The sequence below is a fragment of the Salvelinus fontinalis genome, chromosome 33 (assembly GCF_029448725.1).
Source record: "Salvelinus fontinalis isolate EN_2023a chromosome 33, ASM2944872v1, whole genome shotgun sequence".
NCBI classification, from domain to species: Eukaryota; Metazoa; Chordata; class Actinopteri; order Salmoniformes; family Salmonidae; genus Salvelinus; species Salvelinus fontinalis.
In genome coordinates this window covers 46,937,935-46,965,602 of record NC_074697.1, presented here as the reverse complement: position 1 = coordinate 46,965,602, position 27,668 = coordinate 46,937,935, and the positions used below count along the sequence as shown (strand labels likewise).

At 46.0% G+C, this 27,668-nt stretch overlaps 2 protein-coding genes across 9 annotated transcripts in view; both read left to right on the top strand.

Moving 5' to 3' along the window:
- LOC129832414 (protein jagged-1b-like) overlaps nucleotides 1–4,306 on the top strand; it is a 57,884-nt gene extending 53,578 nt beyond the window's left edge. The window contains exons 10-13 of the mRNA XM_055896462.1: nucleotides 1,592–1,705; nucleotides 1,871–2,094; nucleotides 2,180–2,330; nucleotides 2,673–4,306. Of these exons, the coding sequence (XP_055752437.1) occupies nucleotides 1,592–1,705; nucleotides 1,871–2,094; nucleotides 2,180–2,330; nucleotides 2,673–3,112 (929 nt within the window). The 3' untranslated portion in view covers nucleotides 3,113–4,306. The remainder of the gene's footprint in view (nucleotides 1–1,591; nucleotides 1,706–1,870; nucleotides 2,095–2,179; nucleotides 2,331–2,672) is intronic.
- A 6,983-nt stretch (nucleotides 4,307–11,289) lies between these two features.
- LOC129832410 (CLK4-associating serine/arginine rich protein-like) lies at nucleotides 11,290–27,549 on the top strand. 8 transcript variants are annotated; one of them, XM_055896450.1, is made up of 21 exons: nucleotides 11,290–11,408; nucleotides 17,130–17,269; nucleotides 17,505–17,602; nucleotides 17,774–17,875; nucleotides 18,101–18,180; nucleotides 18,285–18,369; nucleotides 18,480–18,619; nucleotides 18,879–18,975; nucleotides 19,206–19,284; nucleotides 19,405–19,478; nucleotides 19,732–19,773; nucleotides 20,393–20,578; nucleotides 21,144–21,461; nucleotides 21,769–21,960; nucleotides 23,060–23,099; nucleotides 25,006–25,066; nucleotides 25,175–25,233; nucleotides 25,400–25,446; nucleotides 25,525–25,610; nucleotides 25,998–26,022; nucleotides 26,839–27,549. In XM_055896450.1, the coding sequence occupies exons 2-21, from the start codon at nucleotides 17,171–17,173 to the stop codon at nucleotides 26,879–26,881; spliced, it is 1,953 nt and encodes a 650-aa protein (XP_055752425.1). In that variant the 5' UTR covers nucleotides 11,290–11,408; nucleotides 17,130–17,170; the 3' UTR covers nucleotides 26,882–27,549. The 8 variants fall into 8 exon arrangements, with proteins under 8 accessions (XP_055752425.1, XP_055752421.1, XP_055752424.1 ...); XM_055896446.1 differs by having other exon boundaries at nucleotides 25,525–25,619; nucleotides 25,971–26,022; XM_055896449.1 differs by having other exon boundaries at nucleotides 21,141–21,461.
- Nucleotides 27,550–27,668: the final 119 nt, after the last annotated feature.

Below are 27,668 nucleotides of genomic sequence, written 5' to 3'. Positions count from 1 at the left end.
GACACACACGTAGAGACACACACGTAGAGACACACACACATAGAGACACACACACATAGAGACACACACACATAGAGACACACACATAGAGACACACACATAGAGACACACACACGTAGAGACACACACATAGAGACACACACGTAGAGACACCCACATAGAGACACACACACGTAGAAACACACACACGTAGAGACACACACATAGAGACACACGTAGAGACACACACATAGAGACACACACATAGAGACACACACACATAGAGACACACACACGTAGAGACACACACACATAGAGACACACACACATAGAGACACACACACATAGAGACACACACATAGAGACACACACATAGAGACACACACACATAGAGACACACACACATAGAGACACACACACACATAGAGACACACACATAGAGACACACACACGTAGAGACACACACATAGAGACACACACACATAGAGACACACACATAGAGACACACACACATAGACACACACACATAGAGACACACACACATAGACACACACACATAGAGACACACACATAGAGACACACACATAGAGACACACACACGCGTAGAGACACACACACATAGAGACACACACATAGAGACACACACATAGAGACACACACATAGAGACACACACACGTAGAGACACACACATAGAGACACACGTAGAGACACACACATAGAGACACACACATAGAGACACACACACATAGAGACACACACACGTAGAGACACACACACATAGAGACACACACACATAGAGACACACACACATAGAGACACACACATAGAGACACACACATAGAGACACACACACATAGAGACACACACACATAGAGACACACACACACATAGAGACACACACATAGAGACACACACACGTAGAGACACACACATAGAGACACACACACATAGAGACACACACATAGAGACACACACACATAGACACACACACATAGAGACACACACACATAGACACACACACATAGACACACACACATAGACACACACACATAGAGACACACACATAGAGACACACACATAGAGACACACACACACGTAGAGACACACACACATAGAGACACACACATAGAGACACACACATAGAGACACACACACGTAGAGACACACACATAGAGACACACACATAGAGACACACACACGTAGAGACACACACATAGAGACACACACATAGAGACACACACGTAGAGACACACACGTAGAGACACACACGTAGAGACACACACACACACGTAGAGACACACACGTAGAGACACACACACACACATAGAGACACACACGTGTAGACACACACGCACGCGCACACACAGCCTCTGGCTCAATTGAACTTAATTGGTCTGACATTTCAGTTACCACAGCCTTTGTCATTGTTGCCTAGCATGTTTGCTGTTTCTCTTTTTAGAGGTTTATTGCTCTCTGTATGTGTGAGTTGTGCCAGGCTCTTACAAAAGGACTGCTGCTGTACATTTGTGCAAGCTTAAAGATTGTCCTGAGACCCCACCAGTGATTTTTATTGATGTGTTCTCTCTCTCTACTTCCCATCTCTCTCCACAGACACCAACGAGTGTGACATGGGTGTGTGTGTCCATGCCCGCTCCTGCCGTAATCTGATTGGTGGATACCTGTGCGATTGCCTGCCAGGCTGGGCGGTGCCTAACTGTGACGTCAGTGAGTATGAGGTCAAGGATGGAGCAAGATGGTCCTGTGTGTTCACGTGTGCATGTGCGAGTGTGCGTGTGTGGCAGTGTGCGTGTGCGTGTGCGTGTGCGTGTGCGTGTGTGTGTGTGTGTGTGTGCGTGTGTGTACTGATCTGTATTTATCTCTGTTCTGTAGGGAACAGCAGCTGCCACGGGTTGTGTCTAAACGGAGGTCGCTGTGAGGACTCTGTGTCAGGCTCACGCTGCCTGTGTGTACCTGGTTTCTCTGGGAAGCACTGCCAGACTGGCCCCAGTCCCTGTGATAGCACCCCCTGTCAGCACGGAGGCCAGTGTGTGGACCAGGAGGGCAGGGCGGAGCTGTGTAGCTGTCCCATGGGTTACTCAGGGACGTACTGCGAGGTCAGACTCCATCCTCAGATTCATCATCTTCCTATTGGTTTTCTGAATCCTCCTCACATATTTTGATCTTGTTAATATTTTCCAGATGGTGGTGGATCTGTGCAATCCCAACCCATGTCAGCAGGGGGTGCCCTGTCAGAGCGCCGACGGGGGGTACACGTGTGCCTGCCCCGAGGGTTACTATGGTAATGAGTGCACGAGCCTTAAGGACCCTTGTCATGGCCAACACTGTCCAGGTGAGTCGTAGTGGGACTACGGAGATGAGATTTTTCCCCTTCACATTATGTGTGTGTACAGGTGTGTTTGTTAACTAACTAACATGCCTCTCTCTCTCTCTCTCTCTCTCTCTCTCTCTCTCTCTCTCTCTCTCTCTCTCTCTCTCTCTCTCTCTCTCTCTCTCTCTCTCTCTCTCTCTCTCTCTCTCTCTCTCCTCTCTCTCTCTCTCTCTCTCTCTCTCTCTCTCTCTCTCTCTCTCTCTCTCTCTCTCTCTCTCTCTCTCTCTCTCTCTCTCTCTCTCTCTCTCTCTCTCTCTCTCTCTCTCTCTCTCTCTCTCTCTCACTCACTCACTCACTCACTAGGTGCCATGTCAGACCCGGCTCGTGGAGTGGTCAATCTCTACATGGTGTTGGTGGGTGTGACAGCGTTAGTAACAGCGTGCGGCTGCGCAGCCTGCGCCCTCCTCCTCTCCCGTCTCCACCGACGACGGAAAAAGACGCAGGGCGGGCCCCGGGAGGAGGGCATCAACAACCAGAGGGAGTTCGTCACCCTCGTCCGAAACCTGGACCGCCCCGCGCCCCTCCTGCCCCCTCTCACCCCCAACACCACCGTCCACACCCCTGTCCCTGTACCGCGCTTCTGCGAAGAGATCGAGCTCACTCTGCCCCCCTCCCCGGCCCCCTCACACCCCTCCCCTGCACTCAAACCATCAAACCACGCCCCCAAACAGGACATCTCCAACCGTGAGAGGGAGAAGCTCAACCGCTTCCACTACTCAGACAAACAGGAACTGGAGGTGTGACCTTTGGACCTTTCAACTGTCTAGAGGCTTTTATTATTTTGCGCCCGCTTCTCTCTGACCGGGCCCTGGCCCTGGACCCCAGCGCCGTACCATGTTGCACAGGTTCCTGTGGTGATGACCTCACCCCGACCCATCCCTCTGTGAGTTGACTCCTCATCTTTTGTGAGCTGATATTGTCATCTGCTAAATGGCATAAATCATTGTTGTAGAATGCTGGGCCTACGAGGTAGCTAAGCAGATCTATTTTGGGGCCCGACCTTGCCAACATCAAGAAACAGCATGGCGGGGAACTTTTTACATCATGCCCTTCTGAACTGCTGACCCCGGAGCTAATCTTATGAGGGTTGGCCTTTGAGTTAGAGTCTGGCCTGTGTCTGAGTATCTCTGTGTTGTATGGGGAATCATGTAGACGGGAACAACTGTGAGGAGCCCTGTGAGCCAATCCCCAGGTTTTAATGTCCCTCTGTAGGCACCCCACTGCCCTGGCTGCCCTGGAAGGCCTGTCACCGACATCTGTAACTGGACCTCTACAGGAACTGCAGCGCTGCGCTGTTGCCTTCTGGGCGGCAGCAACCGACAGGGGACGGGACGGAAGGGCAAAGTGGTTTTAATTCCAATTAGTCCATTTCCACATTAATTATTGAAGGATAAACGGTGGTATAATTATTGTGTGTGTGTGTGTGTGTCTGCGTGTGTCTGTGTGAGGTGTGTGTCACTGTGAGGTGTGTGTTGGTCTCTGTGTGTCAGTCTGAGGTGTGTGTGATACGCATTACAGAGCGTCATGCCTGTTGCCAGGAGAAAGAGAGAAAATGACTGAAGGAGCAAAAGAGAAAAAAAAGAATCAATAAATTCAACCTTTAGATTAAAAAGAGGGAAAGGTCAGACAAGAGAGTAGAGCCTGACCCCAATCCATTTGAACCATGAGAGAACTGAGTTAAAACACGACACTGTTGCCTGTGCGGTCTCTGTAACTCACTGCGGTTGTCGAAGATGTAAGATGTTTTTTTATACCTGTGTGTAAAATAGCTCTGTTGTATATATGTTGTACATATTGATATTGTTTTTTTTGTACTGTGGTTTGTCTCTGAATGTCGCTGTTTTACTTTGCTCTATTTGTCCTCTCTGTCCTTCCATTCGTCTGGGGCTGCCAGCAAGTGTGGATCGTAATTAAAGTGCATTTACCTTCCAAATCCATGTTTGTGTCGCAGAGTTATTTGTACGTCTCAGATCCAACACAAATGGATCGGTGAATGGGTAGCGTTCACCAATCCTGTCGCGGTAGATCCGTGAGTTCATCAAGGGAGGTAGAAAGGAAATACATTTTCAAAGTGTTTGAATGGGTCATGCAGTTCTATGGCTAGTAGCGCCATTCTATTCCACCAGTACTGGGAGTCCAGAGAGGATATTCCATCATGAAGAGCATGGCTCTAAGCCACCATGACCGTGTCACGAGGTCACACAACACACAAACACCTGACCGGCTTTGATTTAATTGCCTGTGAGGGACTTTGTTAGTGTGCAAGTCCCTGTATGTTTATGTTAGAGAGCAAGAGATACTGTAAGTGGGTTCACAATACAGTGAGAATTAATATGTGATTTATATGTGTGTATGTTGTGAGAAAGAGAAAGTGAGTGAGAGGTCAGAGCAGTTAGTGAGCAGGCTTATGGCTATGACGAAGGTGACCTTTGCCCTTCTCAGAAAGGCTAAAGGGTGGAAATGACCATGGGCTTCCCGTCCCCACCCTGGCCAAAAGGAAATGTAGGAAATAGAGTTTCTACCCAACACGCATGCACGCACACACACACACACACACACACACACACACACACACACACACACACACACACACACACACACACACACACACACACACACACACACACACACACACAAAATCACTGCATTGTAAAGACCTCTTCACACCTGCTGTGCAGCTCAGGATGACTCCCTAACCCACCCATCATCAACCAAGCAAAGGTCAAAGTTCCTCATTGTACAAAGTTTTAAGTTCCTCGTTCATCAATCATCCATTGATTTTGCTATCATACGAATGCAGGGTATATATCACACATTCTATTTATGGTGATGTATCCTATTGTGTGTACTCTTACTCGAGTGTGAGTTTGTCCACTTGTCGTCTCATTGATGCCTGTATGTCCGCCCCTGCAGCTTTGAATCCATGAACTGGGGGTCAAGGTTAAAATCACAGAGGGTGGTTGTAATGTTTCTGCTAGTTCCTCTGGGTCTATTTTGAGGAGCCAGAGACCACTAGCTGTTGGAAACCTGCAGTTTCCATTCTGACCTCTTGATATTCTTGTCAGAAATTCGCTTTGGAGTGGTTGAAAGTAGTGATAAAATGATAACGTTTCCTACGGGTTTCCTCGTGGTTATATTTCAATTCATCTTCTACTCTTTTTAGCCATTTTCTGGTGTTTTGTGGTGGGTAACGGTGAGGTTCGAGAATAATAAGTCAACGCTGTAACTGATAGATGTTAGGCAGGAAATGTTTGAACAATTATATATTTTTTTGTGAAGCTTGCATTCAAATGCCACTCCCTGTTGCACACAAGCTTCCTGTCACAAGGGGATTTATGGTTGATTTAAGAACCATGTTACTTTATTTGGCACTGAATAGGAACTTACTATAGTCATTTTATTTTACCTCTTGAAATGGGAAAATTTGTTTTTTATCAAGTTGAAAATGTTTTCTTCATGCAGAAGGTTAAAATTAGGTGAAATCAAACTTTATTTTTAAAAACAAGTTAGGCTACACTTCTCAAAAGGCACCGAATCGGTGGAACAACCCCCTTTTCAATATCAACATAACTCACAAGTATGGGATAGGTATGATACATATAAACCATTTGTCCCTCAAAGGTGGAATTTTTGGGAGATATTTCTGTTTTTCAATATGTGGTACCTCCAACTGAATATGAACACTGCAGATCTCACTTTCTTCATATTACCATTCAAAGCAGCAGGGTAGGTAGAATCATATCAAAAGGGTACTCAATGAGCTTTGCTGCAGCTTCATCATCTGGCAATGACTTCAGAGGAATGAGAGAATGATTAGGTGAATGAACCACGAAGAAAGGACAAGTTATGTAGTGCCATCTGGTGGCCAATAAAGGTAGTCATTATGTTAGCGGGGAAAAACTTTGCTTTTATATTAGTTTGCAACACTAACTATTAATCTGTGGCTTAGTGCAAGTAAATTCATTGTTCATATAATTTTTACTTTATTAAATATTTGTTTAAATACAGAAAATTTGCCAATCAATCAATCAATCAATAGTGAGCTTCACTTGAGTTTATCTGCAGATTTTCAATACAAGTCTAAACACCGGGCATGTAAAAAAAGGCTGTCCTACTCCCCTCCTCTCTACCTAACTTCCCCTCGCAGTCCCCTTGGTTTCCCTTAAGTCCCATTAGTTTGGCTGCGCAGTCTAACTTAGTTGTCACTCATCCATTATAGCGACGCCATTCCATTCATCATGGATGTCAATATTTCCAAAATAAATATTGTAGCGGCTGTAAAAAAGGCCTTCCTGCTCCCCTCCTCTCTATCTTAACTTCCCCTCACAGTCCCCTTGGTTTCCCGTAAGTCCCGTTAGTTTGGCTGCGCAATTTAACTTAGTTGTCACTCACCCATCATAGCGCTGCTATTCCAAACCAATCAGAGCGCTTGGAAATGTGCATCTGGACACTGTAATTAACTATGTTTAATTGTTACCCATTTAAATTAATAACGTAACAATTAACTCATTAGGATTTGGGGCACCACGAGAGCGGTTCTTTAAAGAGTTACCATCTCCCGAATGAAACTCTAAAAGGACTTTACCTATCACATCTATAAACAGTCAACCTATTAATGATAACCTCGTATCGTATCATCATTCTGAACCGTCGTAACCTCCTTGCAAAAGCCCAAGCCTTACTTATGATTCAGTACTACACAAATTGGTTTAATTATTTATTTACTAGCTAATTAAATGGGAACACAGGATAAACATACAGTCGTGGCCAAAAGTTTTGAGAATGACACAAATATTAATTTCCACAAAGTTTGCTGCTTCAGTGTCTTTAGATATTTTTGTCAGATGTTACTATGGAATACTGAAGAATAATTACAAGCATTTCATAAGTGTCAAAGGCTTTTATTGACAATTACATGAAGTTGATGCAAAGAGTCAATATTTGCAGTGTTGACCCTTCTTTTTCAAGACCTCTGCAATCCGCCCTGGCATGCTGTCAATTAACTTCTGGGCCACATGGCAGCCCATTCTTGCATAATCAATGCTTGGAGTTTGTCAGAATTTGTGCGGTTTTGTTGGTCCACCCGCCTCCTGAGGATTGACCACAAGTTCTCAATGGGATTAAGGTCTGGGGAGTTTCCTGGCCATGGACCCAAACTATTGATGTTTTGTTCCCCGAGCCACTTAGTTATCACTTTTGCCTTATAGCAAGGTGCTCCATCATGCTGGGAAAGGCATTGTTCGTCACCAAACTGTTCCTGGATAGTTGGGAGAAGTTGTTCTCGGAGGATGTGTTGGTACCATTCTTTATTCATGGCTGTGTTCTTAGGCATAATTGTGAGTGAGCCCACTCCCTTGGCTGAGAAGCAACCCCACACATGAATGGTCTCAGGATGCTTTACTGTTGGCATGACACAAGACTGATGGTAGCGCTCACCTTGTCTACTCCGGACAAGCTTTTTTCCGGATGCCCCAAACAATTGGAAAGGGGATTCATCAGATAAAATTACTTTACCCCAGTCCTCAGCAGTTCCTTTTGCAGAATATCAGTCTGTCCCTGATGTTTTTCCTGGAGAGAAGTGGCTTCTTTGCTGCCCTTCTTGACACCAGGCCATCCTCCAAAAGTCTTCGCCTCACTGTGCGTACAGATGCACTCACACCTGCCTGCTGCCATTCCTGAGCAAGCTCTGTACTGGTGGTGCCCCGATCCAGCAGCTGAATCAACTTTAGGAGATGGTCCTAGCGCTTGCTGGACTTTCTTGGGCGCCCTGAAGCCTTCTTCACAACAATTGAACCGCTCTCCTTGAAGTTCTTGATGATCCGATAAATGGTTGATTTAGGTGCAATCTTACTGGAAGCAATATCCTTGCCTGTGAAGCCCTTTTTGTGCAATGACAGCACGTGTTTCCTTGCAGGCAACCATGGTTGACAGAGGGAGAACAATGATTCCAAGCACCACCCTCCTTTTGAAGCTTCCAGTCTGTTATTCGAACTCAATCAGCATGACAGAGTGATCTCCAGCCTTGTCCTCGTCAACACTCACACCTGTGTTAACGAGAGAATCACTGACATGATGTCAGCTGGTCCTTTTGTGGCAGGGCTGAAATGCAGTGGAAATGTTTTTTTGAGATTCAGTTCGTTTGCATGGCAAAGAGGGACTTTTCAATTAATTGCAATTCATCTGATCACTCTTCATAACATTCTGGAGTATATGCAAATTGCCATCATACAAACTGAGGTAGTAGACTTTGTGAAAATTAATATTTGTGTCATTCTCAAAACTTTTGGCCACAACTGTACACACTCTACACCGGTTATTGACTGGACTTAATACGCTGAAAGCAGGTCCCTAGCAGAAATACAATACATGGATGCTTGTTAAAGAAGAGATGGAGAGGGAAAGAGAGGGACAGAGACCCTTAACATTGCCACATTCATAAACTACTTCAAACTACAGTAACCATATACTTTGCACACAAACCACCTCTCGCTTTGAGTAAGAAATCATGAATGTATTTACGTGAAATGCCTGGGTTCGCCGGGGATCTCTCTGTGAACAGGGCAGCCTTGGAAAGGGGGTTGGGCCTTTTCGTGGCATGCTTGTCAGGCTCTGATTGTCCGAAATGGTTCCAACAATTCTTCTACTGTTGTCCTTCTTTGAAGTTGTCCGGTACCCGGTAACTGGTCACGTAGTCCTGGACAACTACAGGAGTGATTTTCCTTCCATTTGCTCTTGAAGATCGGGGGTGAGAGTAGCATAATACGATGGTTAGAGCAGAGTAACAGGATGGTCCTACTTAAATTATGTTTTGAGGATGCTTTACTTGGGACAGCTAATCAGCCGTACCAGTGTTTGTAAAGGAGGGGAGTTTATCATCTCCACCTCGTGTTGAGATTCAAAGTTCAAATCGTTTTAAACGTGTAGCTGCCACTTCATGCTTTTCTGGTCCAATGTGTTTGTTTCTTAATCCTTCGTTTATACCTTTTGCTAGAAAGTGGCGGTTCCGGCAGGCTGACACACTCTCTAACCTCACTTTGGGGCAGTGACTACTCCTGGTGCAAAGGTATGTAAAACAATTATCTCGTATAGCTTCTCAAATCACATCCCTCTCTTAACAAAAACACTTTCATCATGTTTCATATTACATGCACAACACATGGTATGAAAACTTCATATATGTTGTGGGTATGCTTTCCAAGTTACAGTATTTACTTTATAACATTTTTAATGACATCGCAAAATAACAAACAAAATGACATTAGTGTTCTATAGTTCGCCTCTGACCATTCCTCACGTTCTACGTTAGAAATACTGTTCCAGTAGTTGCTTTCGAATGTGTTCGAGTTTCACCAGGAAAAAGGTCTGCTGAGACAATGCACATTCCTTTGGTGAATTTGGAGAGGGAGAGCCTGGATCTTCTCTCTTGATTTACACAGGACGTGAGTTGTTAATAATCCCCACTAGTTATTTCCATTCCCCTTTATGGGTGAGAGGGGGGTCTAATTGAAGTTATTCATTGCAAACCTGATCTGACCTATTTGGATTCTAGTGAACAGTCATGACATACCAAAGAAGAAGAAAAATAACTTACACACCATTTTGACAACATCCCGCTAATGCAGAGTGAGGAGATGGGATTAGCAGAAGGTGATTCCGACAACGGAGAAGATGGCGGAGGGAGATGCTGAGAGGGAGATGCTGAGTTCGAATCAAGCAGCGCGTCGAGTAAAGGTGGTGAAGATGAATGTTCTGAATGTACAACAGTTGTATCAAAAACTGGAACAAAAAGGAAATTGTTTAAAATTGGAGTGGAGGATACATGTGCGAATGATAATGAATCGCTTCTTGTTGGGATGCGTTTGTTGAGTAAGCATGCGTATGTGGGAGACCCGTTTGAGGTGTCAAAAATTGTGAAGAATGCGATTGGAAAAGTGGAGTCTGTCAGAGTGACCAGGAGTGGTCTTATTTTGATTAATTGTATTTCTGACGAACAGAGGAAGATTGCGGTGGGCTTCAAAAGAACAGCAGTTTTGTGTTTTGAACTTCGGAGTAGAGCACCCGTCAAAGGAGTGCATCTCAGGAGTGACGGCGGGTGTTCAGGTTGAATACCTGAAGAGAATTCCTGGAGCGGTTGGTGTCCGGCGTGAATAGGGAAAAAGAAGAAAGCCTTTCGTCCTGTTGTTTTTTTATGAATCGCAAATACCAACGTATGCGGTTGGTTATGTAAGATATGCTGTAAGAGCATTCGTCCTCAAACCACTACAGTGTAAGAATTGTAAAGGATATGTCCATGTTTCAACAGACGGACAGAGTACACTGAAGAACGGTGTGTAGAAGGGCAACGGTGTTGCAATTGTGGTGGGGATCATGATCTTGAGTTCCTGGAGTGCCCTATAAGGGTAAAGGAGATTGAGGTGGCAAAAGATAGAGCGGTCAATCTAATCTCCTATGTGGAGGCGATTAAAACAATTAAGAAAACAAATGATGCTGGTGAAGATATAGTAGTGGATGCACCACAGCCTGTAGTAAATGTTTGCTTCCAGACAAAAGATTCTCTGTTTATTAAAAATTAGAATTTTTGGGGGGGTTCATTGCCACAGTTATACACTGTAAGGCACGAGTCTCAGAGAAGTCTAAGAAACTGGACATTATTATGGCTGCGGCCATCCTTGGGACTTAAGGATTTTACATCTGAAGACTTGCAAGGTGTACTGGCTCCGGAAGACCCGGCCTCCCAGGTTCCCCTTGAGCCTGTGTAGGGATCAGATCTATTTAAAATGTGTTTTTTTAAACGTTGTGGTTTTATTTATCGTTTTTTAGTAGTTTGTTCAGTTTTTTGGGAATCCTGTTTCTATCCCGAACAGTAGGTGGCGGGATGCACATTAAATTGTGTGATAGTCAATATACCATAGAACAACTCAGAGTGAGCTTCCGGTCTGAAAGGAGGTGTAACTGTGACGAGATGACTTCGGCTGCTATCGCTCAGCCGAACAATCTGGAGAAATAATTCAAGTGTGTGTTGGAGAACTACATAAACAGGTATGCCAATACGTGCCTAAAATCAACTAAATTAATGATTGCATGTATTGTATTCATACAATCTTTCGTGTGCATTATTCCAACCACACATGGAGCCCCCCCATTGCTAGCTAACATTAGCTAAAAGGCTGGCTAGCTAACACGTTAGTGGGCCAGAAGTCATTGCGTTTAGTAGCTAGCAATTTGTGGCAAATTCAGGAAGCTAAAACCTATTTTCTGCAGACATGGTGTTTTAAGTCTCCAAAACAAATATTGCTTTACTAGTATACCTAGGTAACGTTAACTTGCTAGTGTGCTACTTTTGTACCTTTAGTGACGAAAACGGTGTTTACCATGTTGTTTTGGTTGCGCCACGGTGCGCTTTAGCGGCAGGGCTAATATAATTGGAAATGTCACATACTTTGTAAACAATAGGTGTAGACTAACAGTGAAATGCTTACTTACGGGCCCTTCCCAACAATTTAGAGAAATAATAACAGGAGGGATAAATATACAACGAGTAACGATAACGTGGCTATGTACACGGGGTACACGTACCGAGTCGATGTGGAAGTGTACGAGATGATCAAATCAAATGTTATTTGTCACATGCGCTGAATACAACAGGTGTAGACCTTACAGTGAAATGCTTACTTACAAGCCCTTAACCAACAATGCAGTTTCAAGAAAAAAATATTTAAAAAAGAAAGATTTAAAGTATCAACTAAATAAAGAGCAGCAGTAAAATAACAATAGCGAGGCTATATACAGGGGGTACCGCTTAGTCGATGTAATTGAGGTAATATATACGTGTGGGTAGAGTTAATCAAATGACTTATACATAGTTAATAGTAGAGAGTAACAGCAGTGTAAAGGAGGGTGGCGGGCAATGCAAGTAGTCTGGGTAGCCATTATGGCTTGGGGGTAGAAGCTGTTTAGAAGCCTCTTGGACCTAGACTTGGCACTCCGGTACCGCTTGCTGTGCGGTAGCAGAGGGAACAGTCCATAAACTAGGGTAGCTGGAGTCTTTGACCATTTTTAGGGCATTCCTCTGACACCGCCTGGTATAGAGTTCCTGGATGGCAGGAAGCTTGGCCCCAGTGATGTACTGGGCCGTACGCGCTAACCTCTGTTGCCGAGCAGTTGCCATACCAGGGAGTGATGCAACCAGTTAGGATGCTCTCAATGGTGCCGCTGTAGAACTTTTTGAGATCTAAGGACCCATGCACAATATTTTCAGTCTCCTACCACTGTTGTGTCATCTGCAAACTTAATGATGGTGTTGGGGTCGTGTCTGGCCGTGCAGTCATGAGTGAACAGGGAGTACAGGAGGGAACTGAGCAGAGAACCGTCTACGACTTGTCTGGCTGGAGTCCTTGTAAATTTTAGGGCCTTCCTCTGACACCGCCTGGTATAGAGGTCCTGAATGGTAGGGAGCTTGGCCCCAGTGATGTACTTGGCCGTATACACTACCCTCTGTAGCACCTTGCAATCAGATGCCAAGCACTTTCCATACCATGCCGGTGGTCAAGATGCTCTCAATGGTGCAGCTGTAGAACTTTTTGAGGATATGTGGGCCCATGCCAAATCTATTCAGCCTCCTGAGTGGGAAAAGGAGTTGTTGTGCCTTCTTCACGACTGTGTTGGTGTGTGTTGACCATTGGTCATTCCGTGTAATTGTTCAGCAAACCATGACACCCACCAGCTCAAATTTTCGGAAATTGTTTCTGTAGTTTAGAACAGATAAAATTAGCATTCCTGAAACATTATGTTGTAATCTAATTTGATCTCTGAGAAATTAAGCTGATTGCTTGAACCAAAATTGGCCCTTTTTAATTTATAGGATTCACATAACATTCAACAAGTATACTACCCAACATCCGATTTAAGACCAAACTTCTTCCTACCATTAAGACATGAGGAATGTAATAAAAGTTTCAAATTGAGAAATGAATTTTGATGGAGAAATGGGCTAGTGACTAAAATGTTGTGACAACCCTAATAAAATAATAGTTAGAGAACATAACATTAGGTGTGAGTGCTTGTTTGCCTGGAATTGTCTAACTAATCCATTCCTTTCTTTAATGGGGAAAAAACCCACGGGCTGTTTCCTGGACTCAAATTAAGCTTAAGAGAAGGACTAACTGAATTGCTTTCATGGACGACTGGCTTGAACTGTGAGGATGACCGCAAAATGTATTTTCATCATGAGCAAAAGCTATTGGTTCTCTACCCAATGTTTCAAATAAAATGTTGTGATCCATGGGCTGGGTTTTACAAAAGCATCGCAGCACTAAGATAGTCTTTCGTTTATCGTTTTGATGTAATGAAGATGATCTTAGTGTTATGATGCTTTTGGGAAACACAAAATGGATAAAAGTTGCAGAACAGTGGCATCTAGTGGGAAAAACATGGGACTTTCTCACATTTATGGTAAATAATGCAAGTGACTGAAATGGCTCATTTCTCTGAACGGGAAAAAAATCTATCACCTGATTCGCATGGAATACATCACATAGTATGGAGAAGCATTACTCCAAGCAGCAGCTCCATACTACTTGTCAGACATGGAGAAATTCACCCAACTTTTTGTGGGAAACTTGTGGAAGGCTACCCGAAACGTTTGACCCAAGTTAAACAATTTAAAGGCAATGCTACCAAATACTAATTGAGTGTATGTAAACTTCTGAATCACTGGGAATGTGATGATAGAAATAAAAGCTGAAATTAATCATTCTCTACACTATTATTCTGACATTTCACATTCTTAAAATAACGTGGTGATCCTAACTGACCTAAGACAGGTAATTTTTTACTAGGATTAAATGTCAGGAATTGTGAAACTGAGTTTAAATGTATTTGGCTAAGGTGTATGTAAACTTCAGACTTCAACTCTAAGTATGAGATGATTAATGCGAGATATGTAAACATTCTTAGTGGCATTATTAAAGTGGCCAGTGATTTCAAGTTTGTATGTGTTAGTGATAGCTTTTTAACAGTCTGATGGCCTTGAGATAGAAGCTGTTTTTCAATCTCTCTATCTCAGCTTTGATGCACCTGTACTGACCTCGCCTTCTGGATGGAAGCGGGGTGAACAGGTAGTGGCTTGGATAGTTATTGTCCTTCATCTTTTTTGCCTTCCTGTGACATTGGGTGTTGTAGGTGTCCTGCAGGGCAGGTAGTTTGCCCCCGGTGATGTGATTTGCAGACCGCAACACCCTCTGGAGAGACTTTGCGGTTGTGGGCGGTGCAGTTGCCGTACCAGGCGGTGACAGCCCAACAGGATGCTCTTGTGCACCTGTGAAAGTTAGTGAGTGTTTTCGGGGTCAAGGCAAAATCTGAGGTTGAAGAGGCACTGTTGCTGTCTGTGTGCGTGGACCATTTCAGTTTGTCGGTGATATGTACACCGAGGAACTTAAAACTTTCTACCTTCTCCACTGCTGTCCCATCGATGTTGATAGGGGGGTGCTCCCTTTGCTTTTTCTTGAAGTCCACGATCATCTCTTTTGTTTTGCTGATATTGAGGTTATTTTCCTGTCACCACACTCCGAGGTCCCTCACCTCCTCCCTGTAGGCTGTCTCGTCGTTGTTGGTGATCAAGCCCACTACTGTTGTGTGCAAACTTGATGATTGAGTTGGAGGCGTGCATGGTCACGGGTGAACAGGGAGTACAGGGGGGGGCTGAGAACTCACCCTTGTGGGGCCCCAGTGTTGAGGATCAGCGGAGTGGAGATGTTTCCTACCTTCACCACCTGGGTGCAGCCCGTCAGGAAGTCCAGGACCCAGTTTCATAGGGCGGGGTCGAGACCCAGTGTCTCAAGCTTAATGATGAGTTTGCAGGGTACTATGGTGTTAAATGCTGAGTTGTAGTCAATGAACAGCATTCTTACATGGGTATTCCTCTTGTCCAGATGGGATAGGGCAGTGTGATGGTGACTGCATCGTCTGTGAACCTATTAAGCAAATTGAAGTTTGTCTAGGGTAAAAGGTAGGGTGGAGGTGATATGATCCTTGACTAGTCTCTCAACCCAGTTCATGATGATAGAAATGAGTGCTACGGGGCGATAGTCATTTAGTTCAGTTACCTTAGCTTTCTTGGGAACAGGAACAATGGTGGCCATCTTGAAGCATGTGGGAACAGCAGGCTGGGATAGGGATTGATTATGTCCGTAAACACACCAGCCAGCTTGTCTGCCTATGCTCCAAGGACGCAGCTAGGGATGCCGTCTGGGCCGGCAGCCTTGCGAGGGTTAACACTTTTAAATGTTTTACTCACATCGGCCACGGAGAAGGAGAGGCCACAGTCTTTGGTATCAAGCCATGTCGATGGCACTGTATTGTCCTCAATGCGCGCAAAGTTGTTTAATTCGTCTGGAAGCAAGACGTCGATGTCAGGGCTGGTTTTATTTTTGTAATCCGCGATTGTCTGTAGACCCTGCGACATACGTCTTGTGTTTGGGCTGTTGAATTGCGACTCCACTTTGTCTCTATACTGATTTTGCTTGTTTGATTGCCTTACGGAGGGAATTACTACACTGTTTGTATTCGGCCATATTTCCAGTCGCCTTGCCATGATTAAATGCGGTGGTACGTGCCTTCAGTTTAGCGTGAATGCTGCCATTAATCCACGGTTTCTGGTGAGGGATGGTTCCCTCGGTGAGGGATGGTTTTAATAGTCAGTGGGTACAATATCTCCTATACACTTATAAACTCCCTCACCGAGTCAGCGTATACGTCAATCTTATTATCTGAGGCTACCCGGAACATATCTCATTTCACGTGATCGACGCAATCCTGAAGCGTGGAATCCAATTGGTCAGACCAGCGTTGGATGGTCCTAAGCACGGGCTCATGAAACTGTGGGTTTGCACAACCAAAGAATTTCTGCACCAAACTGTCAGAAGCCGCCTCAGGGAAGCTCATCTGTGTGCTCCTTGTCCTCATCAGAGTCTTGACCTGACTGCAGTTTGGTGTTGTAACCGGCTTCAGTGGGAAAATGCTAACCTTCGATGGCCACTTGCATGCTGGAGAAGTGTGTTCTTCACAGATGAATCGTGGTTTCAACTGTACCGGGCAGACAGCGTGGGTGAGCGTTGTGAACATAGTGCCCACATGGTCTGGTTATGGCATGGGCAGACACAAGCTAGGAACAATGTAAGTTTCAATGCACAGAGATATCGTGACGAGATCCTGAGGCCCATTGTCGTGCTATTCATCTGCCGACATCACCTCATGTTTCAGTATGATCATGCACGGCCTCATGTCGCAAGGATCTGTACATAATTCCTGGAAGCTGAAAATGTCTGTTCTTCCATGGCCTGCATACTCACCAGACATTGAGATGCTTGGAATGCTCTGGATCGACAGCATGTTCCTTTTCCCGCCAAAATCCAGCAACTTCGCACAGCCATTGAAGAGGAGTGGGACAACATCCCACAGGCCACAATCAACAGCCTGATCAATTATGCGAAGGAGATGCGTCACCCTGCCTGAGGCAAATGGTGGGCACACCAGATGCTGATTGGTTATCTGATCCACACCCCATACCTTTTTTTTAAGGTATCTGTGACCAACAGATGTATCTGTATTCCTAGTCATGTGAAATCCATAGATTAGGGCCTAATTTATTTATTTAAATGGACTGATTTCCTTATATAAACTTTAACTCTGAAGTCTTTATTGCTGCGTTTTATATTTTTATTCGGTGTAATATGGTATTGGTTCTGTCCTGTCTCCTCACAGCCACCGTGCCCCGCCGCGCCCCCACACCCAGCGGAGCCGTCATGTGGCAGGAGGCCCGCAAACATGAGCGCAAGCTGCGCGGCATGATGGTGGACTACAAACGCCGCGGCGAGCGCCGGCGAGAGTACTACGAGAAGATCGTAAGTCGCCCCGGCGCGCTGTTTTGTTTTTGCTTTTCTTGTGCATAGCTCATTACACTGATCGTCCAGATCTGCACAACTTCATATAATCTGGTGTTTTAGTGCTGGGCTGGAACGAAAGCCTTCACAGCATGTAGCTCTCCAGGACCACAGTTGGTGATTTTTACTGAATGACGATTCACCTGCTCTGGTCTCCTCCCCTGTCCTTCCTTTCACCCTTTCCTCTCCTCTACAGAAAAAGGACCCGGCTCAGTTCCTTCAGGTTCACGGCCGGGCCTATAAGATCCATCTGGACTCGGCCGTGGCGCTCGCCGCAGAAAGCCCCATCAACATGTGAGGAGAGAAACACGCATGAGTGCAAGACATGCATGTGCATACATGCCGCCGTGTCTTACTCTTACATACGCATGATATAATACTGCCACACAAATACTCTTTCTGCACATCACACACTCACACCGCCTGAGAGTACTAATCGGGATGTTATGTTTGCTGTTGTTGCAGGATGCCCTGGCAGGGAGACGCCAACAACATGATTGACAGGTTTGACGTGAGGGCACACCTGGACTTCATACTCACCTACACCCCTCCGCTCCTCAACACAGCGTAAGTGTGACTGGGGTCTCTCCTTCAGACTTCCTACCTTATTACGCTACTCTAGTAAGATGTCCTCCCTGAAATTGATTATAGTCATACACACACACACACACACACACACAGGTTGATTTGTTGCGGTTGTTTGATGAAATGTGATATGAAAGGTCAAATGTGTTATGTGGGACCACCACCGTTTTTCGTCAGACATATTGAAGTGTTCCGTTTGGGTTGCAGCACCCCAGAACAGGAGTCGGAGGAGAGGAAGTGCAACTACGAGCGTTTCAGAGGCCTAGTGCAGAACGACTTTGCCAGCAGTGAGTATCCGCCGCTGTTGGTAACGCCACGTCTCTTGTGCCTCCCTCCCAGTGGGTATATTGTGTTTCTCAGTGTTCTCTAACCTCCTGCTGTCCCTCTACAGTCTCTGAGGAGCAGTGTTTGTACCAGATCCAAATGGACGAGCTCTATGGTGGCCTGCAGAGGCCAAATGAGGACGAGAAGAAAAAGTTAGTCCTGTCCCGTCTTTTCACAATCTCCACATTCTCTATTTATGGCTTATAGAAGTATACTCGTATTTAGATTATTTGTATTGATTATGAATACCTTTTTTGTTTAGGCTTGCCAAGGAGAAGGCCACCATTGGCTACACGTACGAGGACAGTACTGTTACGAAGCCTGGGGAGGAAGAAGAGAAAGGGGAGGAGGATGACTCTGACAACAGCGAATCAGAGGAGGACGAGGGTATTCCAGACATTGGTGAGTTCCCGTACCTTCTTACCCACATACTGTAAGTATGAGTGGTTGGGTTGAATGGACATTGGGCTTGTTTGACATTGCAGCCGACTGACTGATCTAGAAGTGACGTTACGTCAAAAATAAATTATTATTTGTAGGTCAGTCGGTCACAATTTACCCATAATGCATCCTGTTGACTGCAATGTTGAACAAGCCCAGAAAATGGACATGTATGTGGAATTTCGGATACCATTTTGTCTTGTGTGTGTGTGTGTTTCAGACGTAGAGGTGGACGTTGACGAGCTCAACACGGAGCAGGAGTTGGATCTGAACAAGATGGCCACTCCATATGGAATGGCAGAGGGAGATTTTGTCAGGTCAGTCTACCTGCTCCCATTTATCGGCTATGCGTTTCGCTACAATTGTATTCGTCGTCATTACTTTATCGCTGCAAATGCCTGTCATAAAAATAAATGTCGCTCTTTTTTTTGTGCATTTTATGCTTCTAGTAAATGACCAGTTCCTTTCGTAGTGTATTTGAACAAAGGTTAAGGAGTAAAAAGTCTGCTGTTATATACACTGTGTTAACTGGCTGACTGTTTGACAGGATGCTGAGGAAAGACAAGGATGAGCTGGAGGCCATTAAACATGCTAAGGCTCTGGAGGCAGAGAAGGCCATGTACTCGGTAAGAAAGAATCAGTGTGTGTGTGTGTGTGTTCCCGGTGTGTTGCTGTTATGTCAATGATTGTTGGTAGGCCTTTCCCCTGATGATGTCACTGACTGTGTGTGTGTGTGAGACACTCAGGGCCGTCGCTCTCGCAGACAGAGGAGGGAGTTTAGAGAGAAGAGACTGAAGGGCAGACAGATCAGCCCACCCAGGTAAACAGAAGTTTATACCAGGGTTGGGGTCAATTCCAGTCAATTCAGGAAGTACACAGAAATTCCAATTCTGTTCGTTGCTTTTGTCGTTTGAATTTGGTTTGCTTTCTGAATTTACTTGGAATGGACAACCAACCCTGATTTTTGTACGATATGGGGTAACTCACCTCATCCACTACCAATGTGTAGCACACACATGGTACGAGACACTGTCACACCTCTTTTAAACCATTTCTCTGTTTATGATCTCCAGCTATGCCAGGAGAGACAGCCCAACCTACGATCCCTACAAACGGTGAGCGGGAGGCCAACCATTTAACTTTCTGTTATAGTTTTTCACTTTAAAAGTCCATCTAAATAGTGTGTTTTGACTAGGAAAGTAATGGCACAGTCATCCTTTTGTCAGTGCTAACAACTCAAGATGAACTGCTTGCTAGTGAGGTTTGAGGTCCCCCTTTTAATCAGTAGAGAGAACACTGATGATTCTCCCTTCCCGGGCAGCGCGGTAGGTAGCTTAGTGGTTAGAGCTAGTTCGAATCCCCGAGCCGACTAGGTAGGAGCATCTGCCCTTTGCACATGATGCCGAAATGCATCATACTGTGACACTTTGTGTATTTTGAAAGTTCTATATCTTGAAAACGTGATTGCTGGCATGCAAGCCATTTTGGGACTGTATCAACGGTGGACTAGTGAAACAAATACCAAAACAGATTGTGAGTGGAATTTTCCTTTGCCCCGTATTTAGTCCAGCATCGCCGTAAATAATGACTGATCCCTGGCCTTGAGCCCCCCCCCCCCCCCCCTCAATTTCACACCACACACTTTTACAGGTTACATGCTTGTACATGTGTGAAACAGGACAAATATAAGCAGCCCTATTTTTATTTATTTGACCTCCTTCCTCTCTCCCTCAGGCCTCAGTCGGAGTCCAGTTCGGAGTCGCGGTCCCGCTCCCGTTCCCCGGGCCCAGAGAAGATCACCTTCATCACCAGCTTCGGAGGCAGTGACGAGGAGGCTGCCGCTGCAACTCAAGCTCCACCCCCTGTCCACACCCCCGCCAACTCGCTGCACCACCCCGCAGGTCATAGCAGGGGCTCCCGGTCGGTAGCTTTCCCCTTCTGCTTTCCATTGGTTGTTTACTCCTGTCAGTCATGTTGCTGTCCATTGACTACAGCTGTAGAGATTTGGGCTTTAGAGATTTGGTAGGTGAAGTGGAGCTCAGATTTAGGTTAGTAAGTTTGACCTGAACAGTTTACAATCCTAGTAGTGACATTTTAAAGATGTGTGTTAGTTTGTGCATCCCAAACAGCAAATTCTGCATGTTGTTCTTTATGGTAAATCAATTGGATAGGGTACTTCTTCACATTAAAAGCTGCCCTAGACAACTTAGTACCACTTTTAAAGGCACCATGAGGTAAGGGGTAAGGGAAAAAGTATATGGCATGTACGCCATGTGTCAATGTTCAGTATGGTTCACAAAGTAGCAATGCTTAAGTCCTGAGCTCTGGTCTACCTGCTGTGGTTACATGATTTTACCAAAAACGTGCAGCATTATCAGTCCAATGTAGATCAAAACCTGAAATAAAAATGAGTCCAAGCCGACATTAGGATTAGAGCAGCTAGTGGGTCGTTGCTAATACCTCAGTGTGTCTCTCTGTTCAGCAGACGCCGCTCTTCCTCCAGCCCTTCCTCCTCTTCCACCCACTCTTCCACTCATCGCTCCTCCTCTCATTCCTCTTCTCACTCACGCCGCGACAGACGCGGTGGAGGAGGGAGGGACAGACGACATTCCCGCTCCCGGTCGAGGTGGCGCTCCGACTCGCGGTCCCGGGGTAGAGGAGCCAACGGAGGAGGAAGAGGGGGGTCACGGAGGAGATACGACCGGACACAGTCCCGCTCCAATGACCGAGATGGAGACCGGGAGAGGGACAGGGAGCGAGACAGGGACGTGGGACGTTGCTTCGCAGCACGCAGACACACACGGTAAGGCAGCCTAGACCACCATATTTATTTATATTTTTTTGACCCCTTTTTCTCCCCAATTTTGTGATATCCAATTGGTAGTTAGTTCGGGGGTGTCCCGGTCACGGCCGGCTGCGACACAGCCTGGGATTGAACCCAGGTTTTGTAGTGGCGCCTCTAGCGCTGCGGTGCAGTGCTTTAGACAGCTGCGCGTCTTGGGAGGCCCTTCCATATGACTTTTCTAACCTAAGTAAATCCTGAACGTAATGTCTCTTAAAAATCGATGTTTCGATGTTGTGCTGATCACATCTGTCTGCTCGACTTCCAGGTCCCGCTCTAACTCTCGGCAGGGGGACCGTGCCAGGCGGGGGGGTGGGGGGCGCACTTCAGGAGGCCATCAGAGGGGGGTCGGCAGCAGCAGTCCTAGCCCCTCCCAATCCCCCCAGCCCAGCTGCACCCCTTCCCCCTCACACAGAGGAGGCCCGCCCTCTGCCACTGCACTCTGTGACAAGCTGAGAAAGTGAGTCCACTGACACCTACATGCATAAACACACTAGAGATCCTTCACGGGTTCAAAAAAGTTGGATCCGTGACGAAATAGACCTGGGGCCTTCCCACCCAGACCCAATATGCATAAATACAATTTTAAAATATAAAGACCTGTTCTAAAAGTACCCAAGAACAACTAGACCCGTTCCATATAGACCTGGTCGGATCCAGACCCGGTCCGACTTAAGGAATCAGACAAAGTCAATTTTAAGCTTCTTTATTAACCGGAGCTGATAAGCAAGGAGGAGAGTGGGTTGCCGCTGTAGCAGGGGCCGTGCTGTGCAAGGACTCTGAGTGTGTGAGCGAGTGACACAGGGAGGAGGGAGTGAAAGATGAGACGGCAACCAACCAAGCCAAAGGAAGGAGGGAGGGAGAGAGAGACCGGGGGGAGGGACTGCAACCAACCAAGACGACTTGCGTTATAGTAGATAGCTGCCATAGCTAGGTTATTCATCATTCAATATGATTACAAATCAAATGTTATTTGTCAAATGCTTTGGAAACCAACAGGTGTAGCCTAACAGTGAAATGCCTACTTTACCTTCCATTGATTAGATATCTCCTCACTTTTACCACACATGGAGGCTCTATGACTGTAGCCTATTGCCGCTTTGATTTATGATTGGCCAGCAAGCTGCACGTGCCACTCTCGTGAAAAGCAAGAGCAGCAGCATAAATTATTATATTTCTCTCTCTCTACTGCAGCAGTCGTCGTTCGGCTCTGTACGCGTCATGTGCAAACACAGTTAAAATGACACGTACCCGAGACCTGTGACAATCGGATCCGACCCAGACGCCGTGATATTTAGAATTCTGGGTCCCGGATTGGGTCTGGTAATCGGGTATAGGTAGATCGGCGAAGACCTCTTAAAGCACACACACATTAATACTCACATATGTATATACACACACCCAGCCTCCCCCTCACATGCCGTTTAAAACAAACCGCAGCAATACGTAGCTAATATTTGCCCTAGTCTGTTCCATGGAGGAGCTCTCTGATGGGAAATGGTGACATTTTCAGCCCTACTTTTCTTCTTCTTTCTCCCCCTCTCTTTCTCTCCCTCCAGGCCTGATACTCCGGGTGGTAAAGAGACGGGAGCTGCCAAAGTCAGTAAGAATTTGATCTAGCTGGGTTTGTTGCAAAAGTCTACGCCTCCCTGACAGGCTGAGCTGGTTATCCATCAGGCCGGGGGACCCCCCCCCCCCCCCCCCCCCCCCCCTCAAAGGCCACTGTGCACACAGAGAATGGAAATCATATGAAATGTCTTGACTGCCCCTCTCTGTGGAGCTCCCGTTTTTAAATGGTGGCCTTACCTCCCCCCTGAATGTAGTGTAGAGTTAAACCCTTCTCAACTCAGTTTAGAGTGTGGTTACAGGGTTAGCCTGCCTCCAAAGGGCACAACCTACATTGCAGAGTTGTGACAGACTTTTTCTGAGCCTTCTTTCTCCTTATCCCTGAATGGACTGGTGTTCCCAGCACCCTTTCTGTCACTTGTGTATCGGTCTATATTATGGATGTTGCGGTATTCTGCGGTGTCTGCTGAGCTATGCAGAGTGGTGCGGTCAGACCAGAGAAGGGAGTGTGTCCCTCAATTTGGAGATGTTTCACTCTACAGACAACCCATTTTTAAAGCTTGCGCCTTAAGACTGAGGGGAAAGCACTGATGTCATTGTCAGAAGCTCTTAAATGGCTTCCTTGTCTCCTTTCCTTGTCTCCTTTCCTTGTCTCCTCTCACCATTGATCTTGGGGCGGCAGGGTAGCCTAGTGGTTAGAGCGTTGGACTAGTAACCGAAAAGTTGCAATCCCCGAGCTGACAAGGTACAAATCTGTCGTTCTGCCCCTGAACAGGCAGTTAACCCACTGTTTCTAGGCCGTCATTGAAAATAAGAATTTGTTCTGAACTGACTTGCCTAGTTAAATAAAGGTAAAACAAATCTTAAGGGACTGGGTAAGTAAAAGCAAAGGAGTACTGAAGGAAGCCATATAAGAGAATAGGGGGGAGAGTAGTCTAGAGTCTGGGTGCGTTCCAATAGTCTTTAAGTGGCTTCCTCGTCTCCATTCTACCATCTGCACTGACGGTAAAGAACTAGACCGGTGAAGGCAATGCACTGGTAGGCATACTCTATATTTTTTTACATTACGTTTCAGAACAGCGAAAGTGAAGGAGACTCAGGAGAGGAGGCCATTTTAGGCTGTTAAGCACATCCCTGCTATGTAGTGAGGTCTGAGCTCTCAGGTGTATGCAGCTGTTGTGGACAGCAGAGCAGTGAGGGGGCCTGGGCTTGTCTGAGCAGGCAGGAGAAATACACCACCACGCCTCTCCACCCAGGACTAACAGCACACACTTACCTGCTGCTTTCCCCTTAGAGACACACCACTAGACATGGCTAGTAACCGCTCCAGTACAGGGGATTCACAGGGAAAGGGATGTATCGGAGTTACTGTATAGAAGGAGAGCGATAGAGGAAGGGTCATTTAACTCAGTAGGTTGCCATGTTAGCCTGTAGTGTGTGTGCTTGTTTATCCTCGAGCTGAATTCCTACCTGGCCAGGGAGTGTCAGCAGGGAATGTACAGGGGAGGGAAGGGCCGCTGGCGCTACTTGTGACCAAAATTTGCCAGACTGTTCTTTCCCTGTTCGACTCTCTCTTACCCTTAGCTGTCCTCACAACATTCACACGTAGGTACCAATGCATAAGACGCATACACTTAGAGTCCAGTTCCATGTAATGTGATCCTGTCCTGCTACAGTGTACAACAGCTGCAGGCAACGGGCACGGGGTTCGCCTCTCCTCCCCTCACGTAGCCGGCTCTTCCAGTCCGGCAGAGAACAGGACGTGACAAACGGCTCACGTGATTTACGACTGTATACCCCCATATGACTAACCGTGGCCTTACCAGCTGCTATATGAGGCAATGGTGGTCCAAAACGTGCCCCTGTCCCCATAGTTCCACACACACCCTGCGCTCCTGCCCTGCGAGTGTGTGTGCTGATGCTTGCGTGTCTCTTACAGCCCAGGATGACCCCGCAGGAGAAGCTGAAGATACGCATGCAGAAGGCCCTCAACAGGCAGTGTGAGTAGACAAGACTGGACTCTGTTTGGTCCGTCTCACAGTTACAGCTAGTTTATACTGTGTTTGCATATACATATTCATCCTACCTCTGCTCTTTTTCTCCCACAGCCAAGGCGGATAAGAAAGCAGCCCAGGCGAAAGTCACTCAGCAGGAAAATAAGCGAGCGGTGCGTGCATTCGTGTTTGTTAACTGCTAGCCAGCCAGCCCCCCCCTCCCCCCTTATAGCATATTGTGTGACGTTTCCTCTAGAAACAGACAGTGTCCCCCTAAGACAGTCCATTGATACATGTTGTCGTCTGCCATTGGCCCTCATGGCTGTGTTTACTTTACAGGAGCGCGAGGGAGAGCTCAGAGCCATGGCACGCAAGATCCGCATGAAGTAAGACCGTTTGTGTGTGTGATGCTGCATTGTGGTGCCGTATGACTCTGGTTAAACGGTGGTGTGTGTGTTTTCCAGGGAGCGTGAGCGTCGGGAGAAAGAGAGGGACGAGTGGGAGAGACAGTACGGACGACAAAGCCACTCGCCCTCCCCATCTAAATATAGTGAGTCCGGTGAGTCACCCCTTAACTGTTATCGTTGTTAAATCCTTGACGGGAAGTGTTCAATTGCAGACTTTTTGAAATGGCCGTGGAATTGGGATTCAGCTCATAAGCCTGTAACAGTGGCTCGGTACTAGTTGTCAAATCAAATTGTATTTGTCACACGTGCCGAATACAAAAGATGTGACTTTGCCGTGAATTGCTTACTTACAAGCCCTCTCCCAACAATGCAGAGTTAAAAGTAAGAATTTGCAAATTTCAACTTTTTTTGTCAATGTGTGTGACATTGGCTCGGTACTAGTTCTGAGTGTTGTCAGTTAACTTTCTGGCACGCTGTTGTGTTGGTCGTCATTCTTTCATCAGTGTGTCTGTCCCCTGTCTGTCCCTCAGGTCGTGACCACAGCTCATCCAGAAGGTATGTGAGCAACCACAAGAATCTCCACTGTTGAGGAAGGATGTTGACTCTGGCGCACGTTATCTCAATAGCGCATCATAGTCTGCGATCTGTCACAACTCTTTCTCGCACTGTGATGGAGAAGTTATGATCACTGAAGTTCATATTCCGTTTAGTGTGATTAACACAATGTCGAGCATATTTCTGTAACGCTCAAGATTTCCAGTGTTCTATTTGTGACACATGACAGACACACACTCTCTCACTTTTTGTTCCCTTCTTTCCCCCCCCCCCCCCCCCCCCCCCCCACACACTCGTATTCAAATGTGTTCTCTCTCGCTCACACGCACCCACATTGGGACAAAGAGTTTGAATCAAAAGCCTGCATACTCTCACAGAGGGCTGTCAGTACTGATGTTAGGCTCTCTCATCCCTGGTCCTCCCTGGGGAGTGTGGGGCCGGCTGTGGTATTGGGTAGTGGGGGCCACTGTGAACCTGGAGTCTCGGGTACATCAGAAACAGATGAGGCTTAACACTGTCAGTCTCAATACGCTACAGCAGTTCTGCATTTAGACCATCCATGTGTGCTCGACAGACCAATGGTAGTTTAGTCAAATATGTTACAAGCTAGCAAGTACCAGCAAATAATGGAGCGCAACTGTTTACACCAGGAAGTATCCAAATATTTTAAAGAAAGTTATGTCTTGTGTAATAACTGGCTAGTCATGTCCAGTTTGACATACAGCATTATATATGGGGGTAATCAATATACTGTGGGGTCCAAATGTAGCACTGTGTCACCTGAGACTCACACTCACTCTTTTCTCGAGTTTCCAGGAGGTCCCGTTCCCGGTCGAGGAGTCCATATTACCGCTACTAAACATCCCGATTGGACCCACTAACCCCCACAACCCTCCTCATCCCCCTCTGCCTACTCTTCCAGTGAAGAGATTTGAGAAAAGGAGAGAAGTGAGGGACTGTGCTGAATGGAAGAGAGACTGAACGAGAGTGAGGTGTAGAGATGGATGGGGAGAGGGAAATGGAAGAGCTGAATTGGAGGCCGGAGATTGAGATTTGGTAGTTATTGCATCTGGCCACATTTTAGTATCTCAGTAATTCTGCATACATATTATCTTCTTTATGATGGCCTTAACTAGCTTTTTCCCCATCTCTGGGTGCTCTTTCTATCTTTCCCCATGCCCCGTCCCCTCAATCTCTCGCTGAGAAGAGTATGTTGCCATCACTGAATAGCACATGAATAGGATGTAAAAGAATCAGATTAAAATTTTTACCTTCGTGTACATAGTTTTCTTCAATTACAAGTGAGTGAACATTGATGAAATCCTGAGGCGGTGTATAGCTCCATGTGAATATGAAAAATAATTGATCGCTAATGATTTGAATCTTTTTGTATGGCATGCCCCCAACCACTCACCCTGTGAATTGAGACTTGATTGTAGTCTTCTGAGAAACAGATTGTCTTTTTTTTTTTTTTAATGGTCAGTTATCAAACTGAGAAATCCAAATAAAATGCACAAAGGTATCTGATCTATTGGTTTTGTGTCTTTACTTGAACGTTCTCATCTCTCATACGTGCATTATAAATGTCCCCAGGTCATAACGGCAACACTTCACTAGTGAGGCTTTGCTGAGTCAAGAAGCTAAGT

Excerpts from the sequence above, each read along its gene's own strand:
- LOC129832410 (XM_055896445.1), top strand. The coding sequence starts at position 17,171 with ATGTGGCAGGAGGCCCGCAAACATGAGCGCAAGCTGCGCGGCATGATG. Across the intron at positions 19,479-19,731 it reads AGACAGATCAGCCCACCCAG|CTATGCCAGGAGAGACAGCC; the intron begins GTAAACAGAAGT and ends TATGATCTCCAG. Across the intron at positions 20,579-21,140 it reads GGTCATAGCAGGGGCTCCCG|CAGACGCCGCTCTTCCTCCA; the intron begins GTCGGTAGCTTT and ends CTCTCTGTTCAG.